The sequence below is a fragment of the Macadamia integrifolia genome, chromosome 3 (assembly GCF_013358625.1).
Source record: "Macadamia integrifolia cultivar HAES 741 chromosome 3, SCU_Mint_v3, whole genome shotgun sequence".
In the NCBI taxonomy this organism is placed as follows: Eukaryota; Viridiplantae; Streptophyta; class Magnoliopsida; order Proteales; family Proteaceae; genus Macadamia; species Macadamia integrifolia.
In genome coordinates this window covers 27398553-27419078 of record NC_056559.1, presented here as the reverse complement: position 1 = coordinate 27419078, position 20526 = coordinate 27398553, and the positions used below count along the sequence as shown (strand labels likewise).

The 20526-nt window shown below is 35.9% G+C and overlaps 2 protein-coding genes across 4 annotated transcripts; both read left to right on the top strand.

Moving 5' to 3' along the window:
• Positions 1–163: 163 nt before the first annotated feature.
• On the top strand, positions 164–3762 carry LOC122072689 (putative 12-oxophytodienoate reductase 11). The gene is made up of 5 exons (XM_042637073.1): positions 164–505; positions 669–809; positions 912–1042; positions 2306–2458; positions 2857–3762. The coding sequence occupies exons 1-5, from the start codon at positions 366–368 to the stop codon at positions 3438–3440; spliced, it is 1149 nt and encodes a 382-aa protein (XP_042493007.1). The 5' UTR covers positions 164–365; the 3' UTR covers positions 3441–3762.
• Positions 3763–5763: 2001 nt separating this feature from the next.
• Positions 5764–18859, top strand: LOC122073552 (major allergen Pru ar 1-like). Of its 3 annotated transcripts, none has more exons than XM_042638142.1 (2): positions 5764–6169; positions 6307–6752. In XM_042638142.1, the coding sequence occupies exons 1-2, from the start codon at positions 5989–5991 to the stop codon at positions 6603–6605; spliced, it is 480 nt and encodes a 159-aa protein (XP_042494076.1). In that variant the 5' UTR covers positions 5764–5988; the 3' UTR covers positions 6606–6752. The 3 variants fall into 3 exon arrangements, with proteins under 3 accessions (XP_042494076.1, XP_042494077.1, XP_042494075.1); XM_042638143.1 differs by lacking the exon at positions 6307–6752 and adding an exon at positions 18362–18859 and having other exon boundaries at positions 5767–6169; XM_042638141.1 differs by lacking the exons at positions 5764–6169; positions 6307–6752 and adding exons at positions 17862–18225; positions 18362–18859.
• Positions 18860–20526: the final 1667 nt, after the last annotated feature.

The window sequence follows — 20526 nt, the reverse complement described above, 5'->3', positions numbered from 1 at the left end:
TATATAATATATATTTATTTGATATATCAGGACAATTGACTTTCATGTGTTATAGAAATTGAGAAGTGCATTTCATGTAAAGTGAGGTTTGGACAATCAAATTTCATTTAAAATAACTTTATAGGTCTTAACCCTCCCATCCCCCCTCACGTCCAATATGAAGGCCAGATTCAGTTCTCTAGACCTGGCAACAAGAAGCTTTGGTTCTTACCAACAAATGAACTGCAACAAGATTCATGAGAATGTGGTCAAGTTCTAGGCAACACTCATTTTCAGAGTCGCCACCTGGCTAAATGAGCTGTGTCTTCCCATCCCCTTGATCTATATATATAAATGCCCCCCCAAGTTGACTCATCCTATTACCTATGAAAGCAGAGAACTTAGAAGCAAAAATGGAGGTGAAAGAAGGGAAAGCAGAAGAGAATGTTGATCAGAAAGCAGGGGAAGTCACTCCATCCCCTCTCATCACTCCCTACAAAATGGGAAAGTTTCAACTCTTTCATAGGTCTGTCATCACTTTCTCTTCTGGTTATACTTTTATCTTTGATTTCTAGAATTCAGATATGGGCTTGAGTGGCTTTATTTTTTCTTTTAGATGCTAAAATAGAGATTATTATGAATCATTCAAAAAGAAAAGTCTTAATATTGTTTCTATTTTGTATTTTCAGAGTGGTTCTGGCACCATTAACTAGATCAAGATCTTTCAACAGCATTCCTCAACCACATGCTATTTTGTATTATTCCCAAAGAGCCACCAACGGTGGGCTTCTCATAAGTGAAGCCACTGGTGTTTCAGATACCGCTCAAGGGTAAAACTGGAAATTTTCAATGCTTTCAATATTTTCTTTTATTTCCAAAATATAATACCTATTAGTTTTAGTTTTCTAATTCTTTGTTCTCTTTGCTTGAAGTTACCCACACACACCTGGTATTTGGACAAAAGAGCAGGTGGAAGCCTGGAAACCTATAGTTGAGGCTGTTCATGCAAAAGGTGGTATCTTCTTTTGCCAAATTTGGCACGTTGGAAGGGTTTCTAATCCTGGTATATTCTTAATCTGTTTCCTCCTTTTCTTTAAGAAAATTGTATTGTGAACAAGGAAAACTAGGGTTAAAAGAGAGGAAAGGAAAACTAGGGTTAAAAGAGAGGAAAGGTTGGGAGGGAGCCCAAACCTCAATAGGTGACTGATTCAGAATTTTATATCAGGGATTGTCTAAACGACATCTTTACAGGTCTATTTAAAACTTGTAATCATCTTTTGATTGTCTTTTATTTTATTTTCAAAAGCTTTTGTAGTCTAAAAAAGGGTTTTTAAAATAATTTAATAAGACTAATTATTATGTTATAGACAAAGTTTTCCTTCACCGGTGGTCGAATAAAGGGACAATCTAGACGTGACCCCCATTACTCCACATCTCTCTCGCTCCACATTGTATGTTTTCGATGGGCCATGGTCCCATTCACCGTGGCCTTAGGAAGACTTGGTCTTTATATTATTATCAAAAATTGTCATTGTCTTTACACATTTTTGAATTCACATTTGAAATTATAATATTTATCGTATTTGAAAGAAGGAAAAAAAATGTAAGGTTACAAATTATTTAACACTTAATGGAATATCAATAAGAAAAACCCTTTTATTGTTGTGTTGAAATGTTTTAATAAAAGGAACTCATACCGTGAGATTTAAAATCTCATAGCTGAACAACTACAAGTTGCAGATCTACATATTAATGTCAATTTAAAGAATTAAAGGATTATTTTGCAAATAGATGTTTTATGCTGGCATATTTTCCATGACTACAAGTTTAATCTGTCATGCATAGATTAAAACATATACTATCTACCGGTTAGAGGCTGACAATGGGGAAGCTTAATTTGTCAATTCTCTAATGAAAAATTATTGGACAATTCTCACTTTGATTCATTAGAATTTACTGTAATCAAAGGAGGCAATTTTTCATACACCGTGAAGGAAGAATCCCTTGACCGAGGGGTTCCTATGGCGTCTATAGAAATTCAGGGACCAATGACGTATTATCAACTTTATATAGTAGGGGGCAAAATATTTATGACCCTTCATTAATGTAGTTGTATTGCTTGTAGACTTTGGAATTGGAATAGTCATTTAGCTTGCAAAGGAAGTACTTAAATGTTCTATTCTAATATTTACCATGAGAGATGCCTTTTATGTCCATAATAGATATTTCACTAAAATTGGTTACCTTGATTGCCCTGGTTGATTTGATCTTAAGACTATAGTTTATGATTGATCCTCTTCTTAATACAGTTCATGAACGCATACAGGTTTTCAGCCAAATGGTCAAGCTCCAATCTCTTCCACTAACAAGCCTTTGAAGGACGAACAGTACTCCACGCCTCCACGACCATTGAGGACAGATGAAATCCCTCAACTTGTTAATGATTTTAGAGTGGCTGCTAGGAATGCAATAGAAGCTGGTAAGGTTTTAAAAACAAATTAAAAAATGGTACTTAAGAATAGTCCCACATCGGTTACCTCTTAGACCTTTTGTCCCGTTATATACTTGTGAGTCTTTTCACCCAAGAGTTTGAGCTTTTAAGTTGGATGTTTGTATTATATCGGAGCTGATTTTCTCCAATACGTGAGAGTGTTAGGATAATACGTGAGCATCACCAGCTTACGCTCTGACCCGAGTAGCATGGGGCATGTGGAATCCAGTGTGAGTCAGCAAGGATCACTTTGCAAGGCTAAATACCCTTGGTGATCAGTAGTACCGTAGGGGAAGGATGAAAAGAACCCCAATTATGCTTACATGAGAAAACTGATCTACCAGATTATTAGAGAAGATGAAATCTTTTTCTTGAATGTGTTGTAGGATTTGATGGAGTTGAGATCCATGGGGCTCATGGCTATCTACTTGACCAGTTCCTGAAAGATGAAGTCAATGATCGAACAGATAAATATGGTGGCACTCTAGAGAACCGTTGTCGCTTCCCTTTGGAAGTAGTTGAGGCTGTTGTTGATGAGATTGGAGCTGATAAAGTTGGGATAAGGCTCTCTCCTTTTGCCAACTACTCAGATGCTGGAGACTCAAACCCTGAAGCTTTAGGCCTTTACATAGCTCAATCCCTTAACAAATATGGGATTCTATATTGCCACATGGTGGAGCCAAGGATGAAAGTTCTTGGGGAGAAGGGTGAAACTCCTCACAGTCTCCTACCCATGAGAAAGGCTTTCAATGGTACTTTCATCACTGTTGGAGGATATGTTAAAGAGGACGGCGACGAAGCTATTGCTAATAACTATGCAGATCTTGTAGCTTATGGTCGTATATTCTTAGCTAACCCAGATTTGCCAAGAAGGTTTGAGCTAAATGCTCCTCTCAACAAGTATAACAGAGATACATTCTACATACCTGATCCCATTGTTGGTTACACTGATTATCCGTTTTTGGCATGAAGGATGTACTTAGTGCACGAGGCTCCAACCATTGTGGCGTCCGGGAAGACTCATAATATACACAACCTTACACCACTTCATGAAAAAACTGTTTTTCAACTTGAACTCGTGACCACTAGGTCGCAATGGAGCTACCTTACGTTTTCAAAATCTATGAATTAAATTTTGCACTTGTAGTTGTATTATCATCCTTGATTGTCTTGAGCTTTGGACTTATTATGTGAACAGAAGGAAGATTGTGTTATTCTTTCCTTCTTTGAGTGGTACTATATGTAATGGCAGAATGTTTAATCTGTACTTGTACTATTCAACATATATGTGTTTGTAAAATGCTCTCTTATGTACTTCTAAAAATAAAAAGATCATCCCTTATTTTAAAAATGACAGTACCTCAGACCAAAGCCATGTTTATCTATGAGATCAATAGTCTATTCAGCTCTTCTAATAAACATATGCTTTGAGCCTTTTCTGTATCAAACTTCTGTTTCACCACTTGGCAAATTTTTATCAAGATTAAATTTTACATGTGAACAAGAGATTTTGGGGGTTTATCTCTTCACAAAATTTGACCCTTATTAGATCTACCATATCGCAAATATTTGGCATGAACCTCTTATAATATTTCAATACATATGAGCTAAAATGATCTTGCTTCTGATCCATATGCATCTCTTAGGAGTGGATTTGGCTCCTCTCTTATTAATTGGATATTCAATTAGTGACCAAACGGTTAGGAAGCCCTCAGGCATGAATCTCAATACATGGATGTGCATCCCTAGATCCTTTTAGTTGTCGGATCACTAATTAAACACCTAATTAATTGGAGAGGATCTTTTTCGATCCCATCTCTTATCGATTATTATTTATTTATTTTTTTTTCATACTTTGTTTAGTAACCTACCTTATGTGTTGTCATCTATTGAAACTATTCCCCATAAGTAATAATCAGACCAATCGAGGCCTGTCATTATCTCTAATATTGACCTAGGAGAGCTTCTAGAATATGAATTTTATTCACAGCTTCTAGAATATGAATTTTATGAATAATAAAAATCTCTAATATAGAACAAATAACATGATAAAGAAGAATTTAAACATGTTCCCTCATTGGATCCACCAAAAATGGCATATTTTAGTCATCAACATTGACTAAATCAAATTATATAATATTGTAACTAATATAACAATATTAAAAAGAGCTGGCATACATTCAATTTCCATTGGATGTTGAAATCAAGGGTCGTATTCTCTATAGAGCTGAGCTGATTACTATTTAAATACTAAGAATCTGATATTCACATCTTGATTCGCATATGGACTATAGGCCAGGCCTTAGGCCATGGTTATATAAACCAGACCGGTGGCTGGTCAACTGATTAGACCAACATTGGACATAAAAGTGTAGGAGTGTCAATCGGTTGGTCTTGGTCGGGCTTAATCAGGCTTGACCAATTTTAAGGGCTGCACCAGTTTAACTAATCAGACTTAATTTTTACTGGCATGATACGGTTTAACTAACGTTTCTAATCTCGGGTGTCAAATCAAAATCAGTCATAATTGATACTGTTTTGGACTGACCTTGATTGGACAGATTTACTCTTATTTATAAGTAATGGTTTTTTATTACTTGGTCGTGCCAATGGATTGGTATTGAATTGTAGACTCAGGATCGGTACCAATCTCAATACAATATATTTTTGAATTAAACCATGACCAACACCACTAACTTCTCAGCCCTGCCCCCATTGCCATGCACCACCACCCTCTCCTAAAGAATTATAAAAATTCTATTTGCAAAAATTGAACTACCAAATGGATTTTTCATTCTTGATTTCAAAAGGATGCAACAAAATGACCAAACGGTTTCAATTTCTTGAAAACAAAGCTGTTTGTTGATTGTTTAATAAAAATCAATCCGAAATTGAAATAGAAATCGTACCATATCAGGCCTATATAAATAATTTTATGAAAGACATCCAACAGCTGGATCCTAAACGGTTTGATGTCTGGTTCAATTTTATAAACTAGAGTCTAATTGGACCAAAATGGCTGATTGAACCAGGAAATTAAGAATGGTCCTCAAACCAATTTAATGGGTTTCTCTGGTTTTGACCGGTTTTGTCCATTTTGAATAGGACGAAATAGATTGTTTTCCACCCCACCCCCATCCTCCATCCCCCATTCCCCATCCCTATCCCCATCCTCCATCCTCCATCCTCCATCCTCCATCCCCCATCCCAATTATAGGGTCAAATTCAAACTTTGTGTTCTCTTCTTCCTTTCCAAGTTGAAGTTTTTGAATTTAGATTAATAATGGGGCCACATCTTATTTCGTATCAACCCTGAAGATAACTACATGGGGGGTTTTGTTCAGACTAAGCAATTCCTGACCTTATTGATCTATAAATCCAACCCTCCCTCGTTCAGTTCTCATCATCTCCACCACCACTAGGCACTAATCGCACCAACCCAAAAGCATCAAGGTTGTCCCTTTTGAGAATTTATTCCCTTCTTTCATCTCTGCATCATTTTCTTGCTTAGCAAAAAAATGGCTGTGACTACCATCAGCAATGAGTTCAGTTGCCCAATCCCTCCTGCTAGGCTTTTCAAGGCTGCAATCCTTGATGCACACAACCTACTCCCCAAGATCGTTCCTGACAAGATCAAATCCATTGAAATTCAAGGAGATGGTGGGGCTGGATCCATCAAACAGATCAACTTGGCTGATGGTTTGTCCTCTCTCTCTCTCTCTCTCTCTCTCCATTTTCTTCCATTTTATCTTTTATTTTGTAGTGAAGTAAATGGAGCGGTGTAACAACTTTTCATGGAAAAAGATATAAGAAAGTTTTCTCTGTTAAACATGCAGATGGCCCTTTTGAGTTCATCAAGCATCGGATTGAGGAAGTTGATGAACAAAATTTTAAGTGCAAGTTTACTCTAATCGAAGGTGCTGTAATAGGGGAAAAGATTGAAAAGGTTGTTGATACAGTTCAGTTCGTGGCCTCTGTAGATGGCAGATCCATCATTAAGGCTACTTCTGAGTTTTATACTATTGGTGACTACACAATGGGTGAAGATGAAATCCAGATGGGCAAGGACATGGCAGTTGGAACTTTCAAGATGGTGGAAGGTTACCTCCTGCAGAACCCAGATGCATATGCTTAAAGAGTCTCTTTAATTACTCTATTAAATCAGTAGGGATATGATGGCTCAATGTCAATAAGTCATTCATTGTGTTTGTGTCTTTCTCTTTTTTGTGTTGTTCTGCTTAATAAAGGGAGTTTTGTTATAAATGTTTGGCCACACAAGAGATAAAAAAAAAATTATTTCATGATAATTAGTTTTTGGATTTTTATCTTCTAATTAAATAGGACAAACATCCCATTTATTTTCAGAAGAGAATGAACCACTTACATCACTCCTTGAAGTATTACATAATAATTAGAACAATACATTAAATGCCACAATCAAGGACTCAAGGCTGAAGCACTTCATCACTCCTTGAAATGTTTTACTGCACAAGAAGATGAAAAGTTTATCAAGAAACAAAAATACAATATGTATGTTAAATATGGAAGAGATTAACAAGACAATTGAGGAAAAGCTGAAGAGGTGAAATATGGGAATAAAGAGAAATGATAAAGGGTCTAAACAAGTCTGCTTCTGCATTGGATTGGGCTTCAAACCTTTTACCTAAGGGCATTTTTTTCCTTAGCTCTTTTCTTTGTGAATGTAATATTTTGATACATTCCTTGATTGCTAAATGTTGAGGCCGACAAATTAATTAGTTTCTATAGCTTATTTTTTGTTTTATTTAAATAAACAACATCAAATTTCCACGTCAAATTTGATCATTCAACCTTCTACTACTCCCTTATATGTCAATGCACCCGTCATATAGTCATAGTCATGAGTACCTCTTAATTTTTTTTTTTTAATGTTTTGTTTTGCCATCAACCTATAAATAATGATCAAAACATATCAAGTGCCATTATTGACTCTTAACATTATCCTAAGATGGATTCTAGAATTGATTAATTTTATTAATAAAAAAAAAGTAACTAATTTAGAACAAATAACATGACAAGAGTCAACAAGTTGCCTCACTATCCACAAAATGCCATATTTTACAATCAACATTGACTTATCAAACTATATGATAATAATTAAAATAATTTCGTCCCTTTATCATGTCTTATTGGGAGAAATAACTTTGTTATCACCAAGAACCCATGTAGATCAAAATTTTCTTATTGAACAAATTTCTATGATGATATTAAAATGAGCTGTCTTGCATTCATTTTCCATTGGATGTGGAAATTAGAGGTTGCATTCTCTATAGATGAGCTGAGCTGCTTACAATATTAAATATTAAGAAATTGAATAATCACATCTCGATTCGCATATGGAATGTAGGTCATAATTATAGAAACCAGAAGGAGAAAACAAATTGTTCCCACCCCCACACCCACCCCCAATTATATGGTCAAATTGAAACTATGTATTCTCTTCTTTTCCATGTTGAAGTTTGTCTAGTGCAATTGGTGAGTTGTGGTGTGCAAAAAGCCCACGCTCACTAAGAGATCTTGAGTTTGAGCCTCTTGACTGTCACCTACTTCTCCGGTTCTCCCTACCTATAAAAAAAGAGTTGATTTTTTTTTTTTAATTTAGATTATTAATTTTGGGCCTACATCTTATTTTATATCAAATGCAATGGTTTTAAGACTTGTTCAGAACAAACAGTTCCTGAACCTCACTGTTCTATAAATACCACCTTCTATCAGTTCTCATCATCTCCACCACTGTCCTTATTGGCAATTTATTATTTCTTCTCTACATCATATTTTGAGATATTTTGAGATTTCATATTTCTTGCTTTAGCAAAAAATTGCAATGACCACCATTAGCAATGCGTATAATTGCCCAATCTCTCCTGCTAGGTTTTGAAGGCTGCAATCCTTGATGCACACGGTTGGGTTTTGGGCTATATTAATACAAGTGCTTCATTTGGGTCCATAGAGGTTTGATCCAATTAGAGGGATGGACCCAACTCAACCATTGTGGTAATGATTAGGGTTGAGTAGATTATTATAAATAATCTTTATGGTCGTTGTAATCACCACTACGTTAAAACACAATTTATTCATAGAGTTGTGAGGATCCAAGTGGAAGACTGTAGAACCCTAAAGGACTGGATTTTGTTTGTGGGACCAATCTTCGAGTGTGAGAAACATAGTTAGTGATCAAAAAGCGATGGAGGCTTTCCAAACTACACACATGTATGGTTCTAGTCCCTAAATGGTTAATGTTCTTTATCTATGACAACTACCTAAGGTTTTTCTGTGTTCTAATCACCATAAGGGGATGATTTTTCGGGTTAAACTCCCCAACTACTTCCCCAGATCCTTCCTGAAAAATGTAAATCCATTAAAATTCGAGGAGATGGTGGGGCTGGATCTATCAAATAGACCAGCCTGGCTGATGCTCTCTCTCAACTTATGACATTTTTATTAGGAGAAACTTTTCGGGCCTCCACTAGGTTAGAACATTCACCATGTTATCCTAGCGTTCACAACCCAATAGAGCTATAATATGTTTGATGAACACATTTATGTGTGAAATCTAGGGTAGTAAAACATGCATTTTACATATTTAGAATTGAGCTACCTTGGGTTTTACTCTCTTTTTGCAGGTTTTATATTTTCAAGGCCTTAAGGACTATCGGACGCTATATCTTCAATTTTACACGTAAAGAGGTCCTATTTCTTTTCATGGTTGCAAAGAAGACGAAATTCTGAGTAAGATGGACATGTTCAATTAAAAGTACACATTCGTTTGGTCACCCGTACAAATGATTATTCTTTTCGGGCCAGAAAAAGAATAATGAATTAGAATTGAACTGAGATGCAGAACTAGCCCATTTGCAGTTGTCCCAGATATACAAGGAATATTCCAAATGCCAACAAGGATCGATGGACCACATCCTTAAGTGATTGAAGATTCGTTTTTGGTAACAACTACCTAGCGTAGTTGGTGAGCTGTGATGTACAAAATTCCCTTGCTCACCAAGAGGTTTCAAGTTCGAATCTCATGGTTGTTTTTTTTTCCAGAGAATTTTGTTGAAGATTTCCTGCTTTTCACTCACTTAAAGCACTAAGGGCATGGAGGGAATTTCCACATCAAATTAGAAGCAAGGAAAATCGTGGAAGGGTTCCTAAGAAGAGAAGAAAAAAAAAAGGAAAGAAAAAAAAAGGGAGAAACAGAGATTGCCCAAATCTTCTCTCTCCACATCATCACCAAAATATTGTCCAAATCACACAAAGCAAGAAGAAAATCATCCCAAAGCAAAAAGAAAATCGTCCCTTGGAGGGAGAAAAAGAAGAGAAATAAATTAGAAAAAAAAAAAGGAAAGAAAATAAGCAAAAAAATTATAGGAAATTTCTCAAAGTTTATTTCTCTCTTTTCTCTCCTCCATCTTAGCACTTTTGGTCTCAAAAGATCTCACAATCAATTGTGGGTTTCTCCCTTTTAGGAAAGAGAAATTTGTTACCCTACCTCCCCATTCCCTATAAATACAACTCACGTTAGAGGAGGGGAGACAATTCATTTTTCTTCTAGTTTTTTTTAATTGCTCTCTCTTTCTCTTGCTCTCTCTTTAGTTTTAGTTCTTCTTTATCTTTTCTTTAATCACTTTTGTAATAGTTTTTTTTGTTATTTCAATTAATGCAAGCATTCTTTTATTTTTATTTAGCCCTTTTATGTTTATGATTTATGCAATTGAGTTGTAATTTTTTAAGTTATAGTTCTAGCCTTAGATCTAGGTGACAAGATCACGAGTAGTGGAGCAATTTTTTTTCAAGATTTGTTTTCTCTAGTACTAGAAATTTCAGATTTAGTTTATTTCAGATCTGGTTTTTAGTACTGCTAGTATCTCAAATCGATCAAGTTTTCAGTTCAAGGGTTGAAGTTCAAGTAAGTAGGCTCCTTCAGTAGTCTTCTCTCTCCCCTCTCATTCCCTCTTCTGACTATCATTTATTTCTTAATTTAGGATTTTAATTTCAGTCGTTACATTATTGCTATCCCTTTCCCCCAGGGTTCATGGCTAGTGTATGTGTTGGCTTTGCCCCTCCTAGCCATAGAACCATCAATTTATTGCTTTTATTTTAATTGTCTCTTTTTCCCTAAAGTCAAATAGAGTAACCCTTGTAAGAGTGACTCTCTGGTCAAGTAGGGAAGCTCATATTATGATGCATCCCTCGGGCTAAGTAGAGAAACCTACTAGTGAGTCTCTCTCTAGCTTTATCCCCTTTCTTTTACTTTATTTTTATTTCAGCATTTTTTCCCCTTTATTATTATTTTTTTAATTGTGTGGGTTATTTATTTTCAGCTATTTATTTATTTAATTTTAATTACGTGGCTTGCGTCTTTAAATTCTTAGATGACGAATGGTTAGGACGTTATTTTAGATACATATGTTTAGGATGGTAATTAGAATTAGATCACAACCATTAATCGGTTCACTTTCGCATTATTAAAAGAAATAAAAAAATAAAGTGGTTGTTCTCCCTTTGTTCGATCCGTAGCTACACTGATCCGTACACTTGTGGTTACATTTTAAATCTCAAACAATGTTCCTCAAAATACCCTCCCAATATCTCACGTGCATCTGAACCTATCGCAGTGAATGAGAATGTTGAAGGAAAACTCACTCCTATTTATTAAGGCCCCATTTTTATCGATGTAAAATTGACTGAAGTAAAAATATAATAGAAAAGAACAAAAACGTTTTAGTTTCAGTGGTTTTTTTTTCTTTTATCAAACTAAAAAAGAATGTAAAGTTTAACAACGACTCCTACTTTTTTTGATCAACGACTGTATAAACTTCTTTGTTTTGTATTGAAATAGTGGAATCATTTCATGGGCAAAGATATAACATTTTTTTCTTCTTCATTTAACGGGCAGATGGCCATTTTGACTTCATCAAGCATCGGACTGATGAACTTGACGAACAAAATTTTGAGTGCAAATTTACTTTGATCGAATGTGCTGTAATAGGAGAAAAGATTGAAAAGGTTGTTGATATAGTTCAGTTTGTGGCCTGTAAATCTATAAGGCTACTTATGAGTTTTACACTATTGATGACCACACGATGGGTGAGATGGGCAAGGACATGGCAATTGGAACGTTCAAGATGGTGGAAGGTTACCTCTTGTAGAATTTAGATGCATATGGTTAAAGGGTTAAAGAGTCTCTTTAGTTACTCTATAACATTAATAGAGCCATTATGGATCAACATCAAGAAGTCATCCATTGTGTTTGTTTTCCTTTTTTAAATTTAGGAAGGAGGGGGGGGGGGGGGGGGGAGGTAAGTTGTTGGTCAATAGATATTAAGGATTTGGTTGTGATTAATAAAAGGGGATTTATTAGAAATGTTAGATTGCACAAAAATGAAAAAAAAAAAAAATGTGCTAATGATCTAGTTTATTGCAGAAATCTGGGATTGCAAGGTCTCCCAAAGGAAAAAATTCCTATCCTTGAAGTACATTGGTGCGTTCAAATGGTTGGTTGGTATAAATTGAATGTCAATGGTTGTTCATTGGGTAACCCAGGACGAGCTGGTGCAGCAAGTATTCTTCGAGACCACAAGGGAGTCATTGTTGACTCTTTTAATATTTTCTTAGGAATTCAATCAAATTATATGGGTGAATTAAAAGGGATGGTAGAAGGAATATGGAGAGTAAAAATCAGTGGAGTTGAGGCTTTATGGATTGAGACTGATTCAGAGTCAGTAGTGGCAATGGTGTAGGCTAATATCATTCCATAGTTTGTCCTACAAGAGTGGAGTGCTTTATCACTATGTTCATGTTATCTCATGGAAGTTAACACATTATTTTAGAGAAGCTAATGTTATTTCTGATTTCCTTGCTAAATCAGGTCTGTTAGAAACTTCTCCAAATCTTCCATATCATATTCAGGAAGAGGTAATTAGGGATGCTCAAGATAGACCTCGGTATCGGTTTTATTAGTGGCTGTTGAGTGCTCTTGCTGATGGCATTGGTGGGGGTTTTAGCTCTTCAGTTTCTTGATATATTCTCTTCATTTTTTTTTTCCCCTTTTAATACAAAGTTGAATTTTTAGTGAAAAAAAAGAAAAAAAGAAAAAAAAAATCTATCTCATGATAATTAACTTTTGGATTCTTCTTTTAATTGGATAAGATAAACATCATACTTATTTTCAGAAGAGATTGAACCATTTACATCACTCCTTTAACATTTAGAACAAGAAAACCAACTCCCACAATCAAGATTAGATTGAGAAAAAAGAAACCACATAATGAATAATTTAATGGGTATACTCAATGCACAAGGCTCCTGCATGTTCAAGGTCTTGGGGGGAACACAGCCTTACCTGAAGAATGTTGAGAGATTGTTTTGATCTCTTGACCACCAGGTCGCAACATTACTCCCTTACCATTGGACCAAGCACGCCCCTTTAACAAACAATTGAAGAAATCCTGAAGAGGCAAAGATATGGGAATAATAAGAGATTGATTGAAGCGAATATATGGCTTGTTGAATACAAAGTTAGGTCTTGTGAGAACCATCTCTTTAGGAGAAAATCATCAACTCTCGAGCTTTCAGAAGGAAAAGAAATAAGACAGACATTTAAGGAGTTGCCACCTAAGTTAAGGCCTAGGACCCATAATTTAACTCCAAATATGTTCAAGGTATAATTTGGAAAAGATGTTGACACCCCAATCTTCATGACTCGAGCCTAATTTACTTACGCGATTGACGTTAATATCATGAATACAAGTGTGTGTATATATATATATATATATATTTTTTTTTTTAAGTCTAAACTGCATGTGATATTTCCAGAAATCACAAAAGTATTAGACGTTGTGATGTAATGGTCGTGTATGACATGGGTTATTTGGAAGCTGGACATCAAAATATTGTTGTTTTGTGACACTTATACAAATTTACTTGCCCCTTTAGAAACCTTTGATGTGTTTTTGGCGTAAAGGGGCTTTGCTTTTACTTGTGTTGTGAAACAACCAGGCCCCACCCTTGTGATGGGCTCTTACTTGCAAATAGCTGTTTACAGCTCAATCATTGGCTGTTAATTTCTTTTATTCGTTCTTTGTTTAGACATCTAATTTAGCCATGTGTTTTTTTTTTTTTTAATTTTCTTTACTAAAGATCAGAAATTTTATTAAGAAAATAATAAAAATAAATACAACTCTAGAATTTGATTTACAAACTCTCACTTTTGGCATGGGCATCAGTAAGGGAGAATAAATCAATAAAAAATTTAACTAGATCGAAACCTAGGTCTCGATTCAGTATCATGGACAATCTCTGAACAAATGTGAGATGTCAACGTGATATTGATGTCCGAAAGACCAGATTTTTTTTTGCATTTTTAACGAGAAAATCTGCTCTATAATTTGCTTCATGAAAATAATGAGAAATCTTCCATCTTATAAAGTTCAAGAAAATCTTCATGGAGATCCAATCTTAAACTGCATACCAAGAAATAGATTGAGATTAAATAGCTTACCTTGGCCGTGTGTTGTCATCTATTGAAACCAATCTCCATAAATAATGATCAGACCAGTCAATTCCTGTAATTATCTCTAACATTGACCTAGGACCGCTTCCAGAATATGAGTTTTATTCACAGCTTCTAGAATATTAATTTTATTAATAATAAAAATCTCTAATATAGAACAAGTAACATGATAAAGAAGAATTAAACATGTTCCCTTATTGGATCCACAAAAAATGGCATATTTTATGGTAACTTATATAACAATATTAAAAAGAGCTGAGCTGAGCTGCTTACGATATTAAATGCTAAGAAATCAGATATTTACACTTGATTCGCATATGGAATTTAAGCCAACATTTAGGCCATAGTTATAGAAACCAGATCGGTGGCTGATCAGCTGAATTGGATCAACACTAGGCAACAAAATGTAGGGGTGTCAATTGATCGATCTCGGTCAGGTTTAATCGGGCTTGACCAATTTCAAGGGCTGCACCCATTTAATTAATTGGACTTAGTTTACATGGGCATAATACAATTTAACCAATGTTTCTAATCTTGGGTATCCCCTTGGTCGTACCAATGGATTGGTATTGGATTGGGAAAGACTCAGGATCGATACCGATACCAATCCCAATCCGATATTTTGAAACCATGACCACCAATCACCACCACCACCTTCCCAACCCTGCCCTCCAATGCCAGCTCTACCCTCCCCTAAAAAACCTATACAAAATTTATTCGCATAAATTAAACTACCAAATGGAGTTTTTATTCAGAAATTGACCACATCCAGGCAAACTCCGGAAACATTCTCTATGAACCAGGGGCAATTGCGAATGAGTTCACCTCATTCCTCTCGAAACTTTTCACAACATCCAATCCTCGAGGTTTTTCAATCATTAAGTCTCTCTTTCCCCCTTGTATAACCGCAACGGACATCCCCTCCCTCACTAACCTCCCTTCCCTGGAGGAGATAAAGTAACCAGTCTTTTTTATAGGACCCTACAAGGCCCCTGGACCGGAAGGCTTCCAAGCGTTTTTTTAACAAAAAATTTGGGACCTAATAAAGACTGACATTTACCAGTCCACTTGCCATTTCTTCTATCAAAATCTATCTCCCCCCAGGAACAAACCACTCACTCATTCACCTCATCCCAAAGAAAGACTCAACCGTACGACTTGAAGAGTTTAGACCCATCAGTCTTTGTAATGTCTCTTATAAGATTATTGCCAAAATTCTGGCCTCCCGACTAAAAGGTGTAATCCATCGGATCATCTCCCCATTTCAGGCGGCTTTTGTTCCTGGTCATCAAATCTCAGACAACATTATTGTAGCCCATGACATCTTCCACCACCTTAAGCGTGTCAAAGGTAAAACTGGTTTTGTTGCCCTCAAGCTGGATATGGCCAAAGCCTATGATAAAGTGGAGTGGGGCTTCATTAGAGGCATACTGAATGTCAAAGAGATGGACCGGGCTAGTACGTACTTAGAAACCAATTTATTTTTAGGCAGAAACACAAGGCATAAATGGGATTTTTTAGTCCAAAGGATGCAAAAGAAACTCTCCTTGTGGAAAGCCAATCTGTTATCCTATGCAGGTAGAACAACTCTCATTCAATCAGTGTTGGCTGCCACCCCAACACACCAAAGGTCATGCTTCGCATTCCCAAAGTATGTATGCAAACAGTAAGATTCTATCCAACTCAGCTTTTGGAATGGCGATAGCAGAACAACAAGAAAAGCACGCCTCATAGGATGGGAAAAAGTTTGCTCTCCAAAGGATCAAGGAGGACTGGGATTAAGAAGGACCGAAATACAAAATAAAGGAATGCTCGTCAAGCTCGGATAGCGACTTTTATCAAAAGATACTACTGTGTGGGGCTAGGTGCTTAAATCAAAATACTTTCACAACAGGTCAGTCTTCCACCCTAAACACTCAACTCCAGAGGACCACCGATATGGAACAACCTAGTAAGTATTTTATCCACACTCAAAAAATTAGTTATCAGGAAAATTGGAAATGAAAGAGACACGTCGTTCTAGTTTGACCCCTGGGTCCCACAGTACCCAGAACTTACCCCACTGTCCCAAACCTCTCCTCATTTATCATCAGTCCATAAAGCCATAACCAATTCATCTTGGAACCCTCAACTCTTGGCAAACCTAATACCAAGATCAGCCTTACCCAGCATCATGTTTATCCCCATTTCTAATACAACACCGGACTATTGGTGGTGCCCCCTTTCCCCCATAGGAGAAATCACAGTTAAATGGCAGTTAAATTCCTCATCAATGAATATCATATTGACACCAATGAGAACTCCGACAGGTGTGATCGCTCATCACTATGCTCGCAATGGTGGCGATTCTTCTGGAAACTGAGCATCCACCCGAAATTCAAATTGTTCTTCTGGAGAATGACTCAAGGAGGAATCCCAACTAAGGATAGGCTGTAGCATTGGATGACGATCGACCCAACATGCGACCTATGTCAGTAGCAAACAGAGTCTGTGTGGCACCTTTTTTCATCCTGTGAATTCACCAAGAGAATATAAACGACATGTCTACTGGGGCTCCTACCTGATCAGCTACCCAAATTCATCACCTCCTTGAATGCTTTTCTCATGTATTGGTTTCATACAAACACTATCGGCTGATCAAACAAAAAACTTCTATTTAACTCCTTATCATAGGCTGCTATTTCATATGGAGTCATAGGAACAAGGTGGTTCAAGGTAATATTGCACCAAACCCCAAGGAAATAATTCATAATATCATCAGGTGGACCCACCTAGATGAGACTACCCCATCAAAGTTAGACCCCACTCCACACACGGACCACCCCCCCATCACCTAACCGGACAAATAGTAAATATATATCAATCTGCTCAACCTATAAATCAAACCCCCACAATATAATCGGATGGGCATACTGCATATTTCAAACTAACAGATGTATCTCACTTATGGCTAACTATGTGACAACAGGATACCACATTGAAGCTAATGCGAGGGTGCTCCTCCATGGGTTAAACATAGCCGACCAAGCAGAATGGAAGATCGAGGAGGTGTGGAGTGATGATCCATCTGTTGGAAGCCTATTGAAATCCCCCAACCCCCTCTCATGGCCTCTTAGTATTTTTCCATTACTTCTGAATGTATATAAAACTACCAACCAAGTGCGTTTTAAATTTAAACCCAATGATGAAAGGGTGTCATATGTAAAATATTGGGCAAAGACTACTACTATCATCCGCACTCCAATAGGTAATATGTATGAACTTCATTAACGTACTTTAATATATATATATATATATATATTTTTTTTTTCTGTTCATATAAAAAAAAAAAAAAATGGAGTTTTATCCTTGATTTTAGATGGATGCAACCAAACAACCAAACATTCCAATTTCTTGAAAAAAAAATATCTTTTTGTTGACTGGTTAATGAAAATCAAACTGAAATTGAAATAGAAATCATACCACATCAGACGCATATAAATAATTTTATGAAAAACATCTAACAGCTCGATTCTTAAACGGTTTGATATCTGGTTCAATTTTATAAACTAGAGACTGAAGACCAAAATGGCTGATTGAACCAGGAAATTAAGAATGGTCCTTAACTAATTTAATGTTTTTCTCTGGTTTTGACCGTTTTTGTCCATTTTGAGTAGGACGAAATGGATTGTTTTACTCCCCACCCCCATCCTCCATCTCACATCCCCCATCCTCATCTCCAATTATATGGTCAAATTCAAACTTGGTGTTCTCTTCATCCTTTCCAAGTTGAAGTTTTTAAAATTTAGATAAATAATGGAGCCACATACAATTTTATGTCAACCATGAAGATCACATGGGGGTATCGTTCAGACCAAACAATTCCTGACCTCATTGATCTATAAATACCACCTCCCTCAATCAGTTCTCATCATCTCCACCACTACTAGGCACTAAGACATCACACCAACCCACCATTAAGGTTGTCCCTATTGAGATTTTATTCCCTTCTTTCTTCTTTGCATCAGTTTCTTGCTTTAGCGAAAAATGGCTGTGACTACCATTAGCAATGAGTTCAGTTGCCCAATCCCTCCTGCTAGGCTTTTCAAGGCTGCAATCCTTGATGCACACAACCTACTTCCCAAGATCGTCCCTGACAAGATCAAATCCATTGAAATTCAAGGAGATGGTGGGGCTGGATCCATCAAACAAATCAACTTGGCCGATGGTTTGTCCCCTCTCTCTCTCTCTCTCTCATTCATTTTCTTCTATTTTATCTTTTATTTTGTAGTGTAGTAAATGGAGTGGTGTAACAACTTTTCAAGGACAAAAATATAAGAAAATTTTCTTTATTTAATATGCAGATGGCCCTTTTGACTTCATCAAGCATCGGATCAATGAAGTTGATGAACAAAATTTTAAGTGCAAGTTTACTCTGATCGAAGGTGCTGTAATAGGGGAAAAGATTGAAAAGGTTGTTGATACAGTTCAGTTCGTGGCCTCTGCAGATGGGGGATCAATCATTAAGACTACTTCTGAGTTTTACACTATTGGTGACTACACAATGGGTGAAGATGAAATCCAGATGGGCAAAGACATGGCCGTCGGAACTTTCAAGATGGTGGAAGGTTACCTCTTGCAGAACCCAGATGCCTATGCTTAAGGAGTCTCTTTCATTACTCTATTAAATCAATAGAGCTATTAGTGGCTCAATATCAAGAAGTCATCCATTGTGTTTGTGCCTTTTTCTTTTTTGATTGTGCTTAATAAAGGGAGACCTTTTAGAAATGTTTTGTTACACAAGAAGATAATAAAAATCTATTAATTTCATGATAATAAATTTTTGAATTTTCTTCTTTTAATTGAATTGGATAAACATCGAACTCATTTTCAGAAGAGGTTGAACCACTTACATCATTCCTTGAACTGTTCCGTAATAATTAGAACAGAATAATCAAGTGCCACAGTCAAGTCTAAATCACTTACATCACTCTTCGAAATGTTTTACTGCACAAGAAGGTGAAAAGTTTATCAAAATATATCAATAAAATATGCATCTTAAACATAGAAGAGATTAACAAGACAACTGGGGAAAAACTGAAACAGCCATATATGGGAATTATGAGAATAAAGAGAGAAATGATAAAGGGTCTAAACAACTCTGCTTCTGCGTTGGACTGGGCTTCTAACATCTTCTTTAAGGACTTTTTTTTTTTTTTAGCTCTTCTATTTGTGAAAATAGAGTTTTGATACATTCTCCGAAGGCTAAATGTTGAGGCAGACAAATTAGCATCTAGAGCTTCTTCTTTGTTTTTATTTAAACAAACGGCATCAAATTTCCATGTCAAATTTTATCATTCAACTATCTACTACTCCATTATATGTCAATGACCCCTCATGTATTCATAGTTATCATAGTTATGTATTCATAATTATTATTATTATTATTATTATTATTATTATTATTATTATTATTATTATTATTATTATTGTTATGTTTTGCCATCAACCTATAAATCCTATAAATAATGATCAAGACATATCAAGTCCCATTATTGACTCTTAACAGTATCCTAATAAGGTGGCTTCTAGAATTGACTAATTTTATGAATAAAAATTTCTAATTTAGAACAAATAACATGATAAGAATAAACAAGTTGGCTCACTGGATCCACAAAAATGTCATATTTTACATTATCATCATTGACTAAGTCAAACTCTATGATAATATATATTAAAAATAATTTTGTCCATTTATCATGTTTTATTGGGAGAAATAACTTTGTTATCACCAAAGACCCATATATAAAAAAATTTTCTTATTGAAAAAGCTTATATGATAACATTAAAATGAGCTGTCTTACATTAAATTTCCATTGGATGTGGAAATTAGAGGTTGCATTCTCTATAGATGAGCTGAGCTTCTTACAATATTAAATATCAAGAAATTGGATATTCACATCTTGATTCGCATATGGAATGCAGGCCATAGTTATAGAAACTAGAACAATGGTTGATCAACTGAATTAGACAAACATTGAATACTAAATCAGGCCAAAATGGATGATTATGTTAGTGTTCATGTGGAAGGAGGAATTAATGATCCCAGATGTGAGTAGCCCAATGTTGAGATTTATATGCATTCGGATACCCTCTTTATATCGGGTTACTCACATCCAATGTTGAATGAGGAACCCCAGTAAATTGAACCAGAAAAAATCAGGTCCACTCCTTTTCCGATTCATGGTTTTCTCTGGTTTTGACTGGCTTTATCTATTTTGAAAAGACAAAATAGACTGTTCCCACACCCCACCGCCATATGGTCAAATTCAAACTATGAGTTCTCTTCCTTTCCAAGTTGAAGTCTGTCTAGCCCAGTTAGTGAGTTGTGGTATGCAAAAAATCCATGTTCACCAGGTGATCTAGATTTCAAGCCTCCTAACTGTTATCTACTTCCCTTCCCTACCTATCGTTAAAGTTATTTTTTTTTTTTATTTAGATTATTAATTTGGGGCCACATCTTATTTGA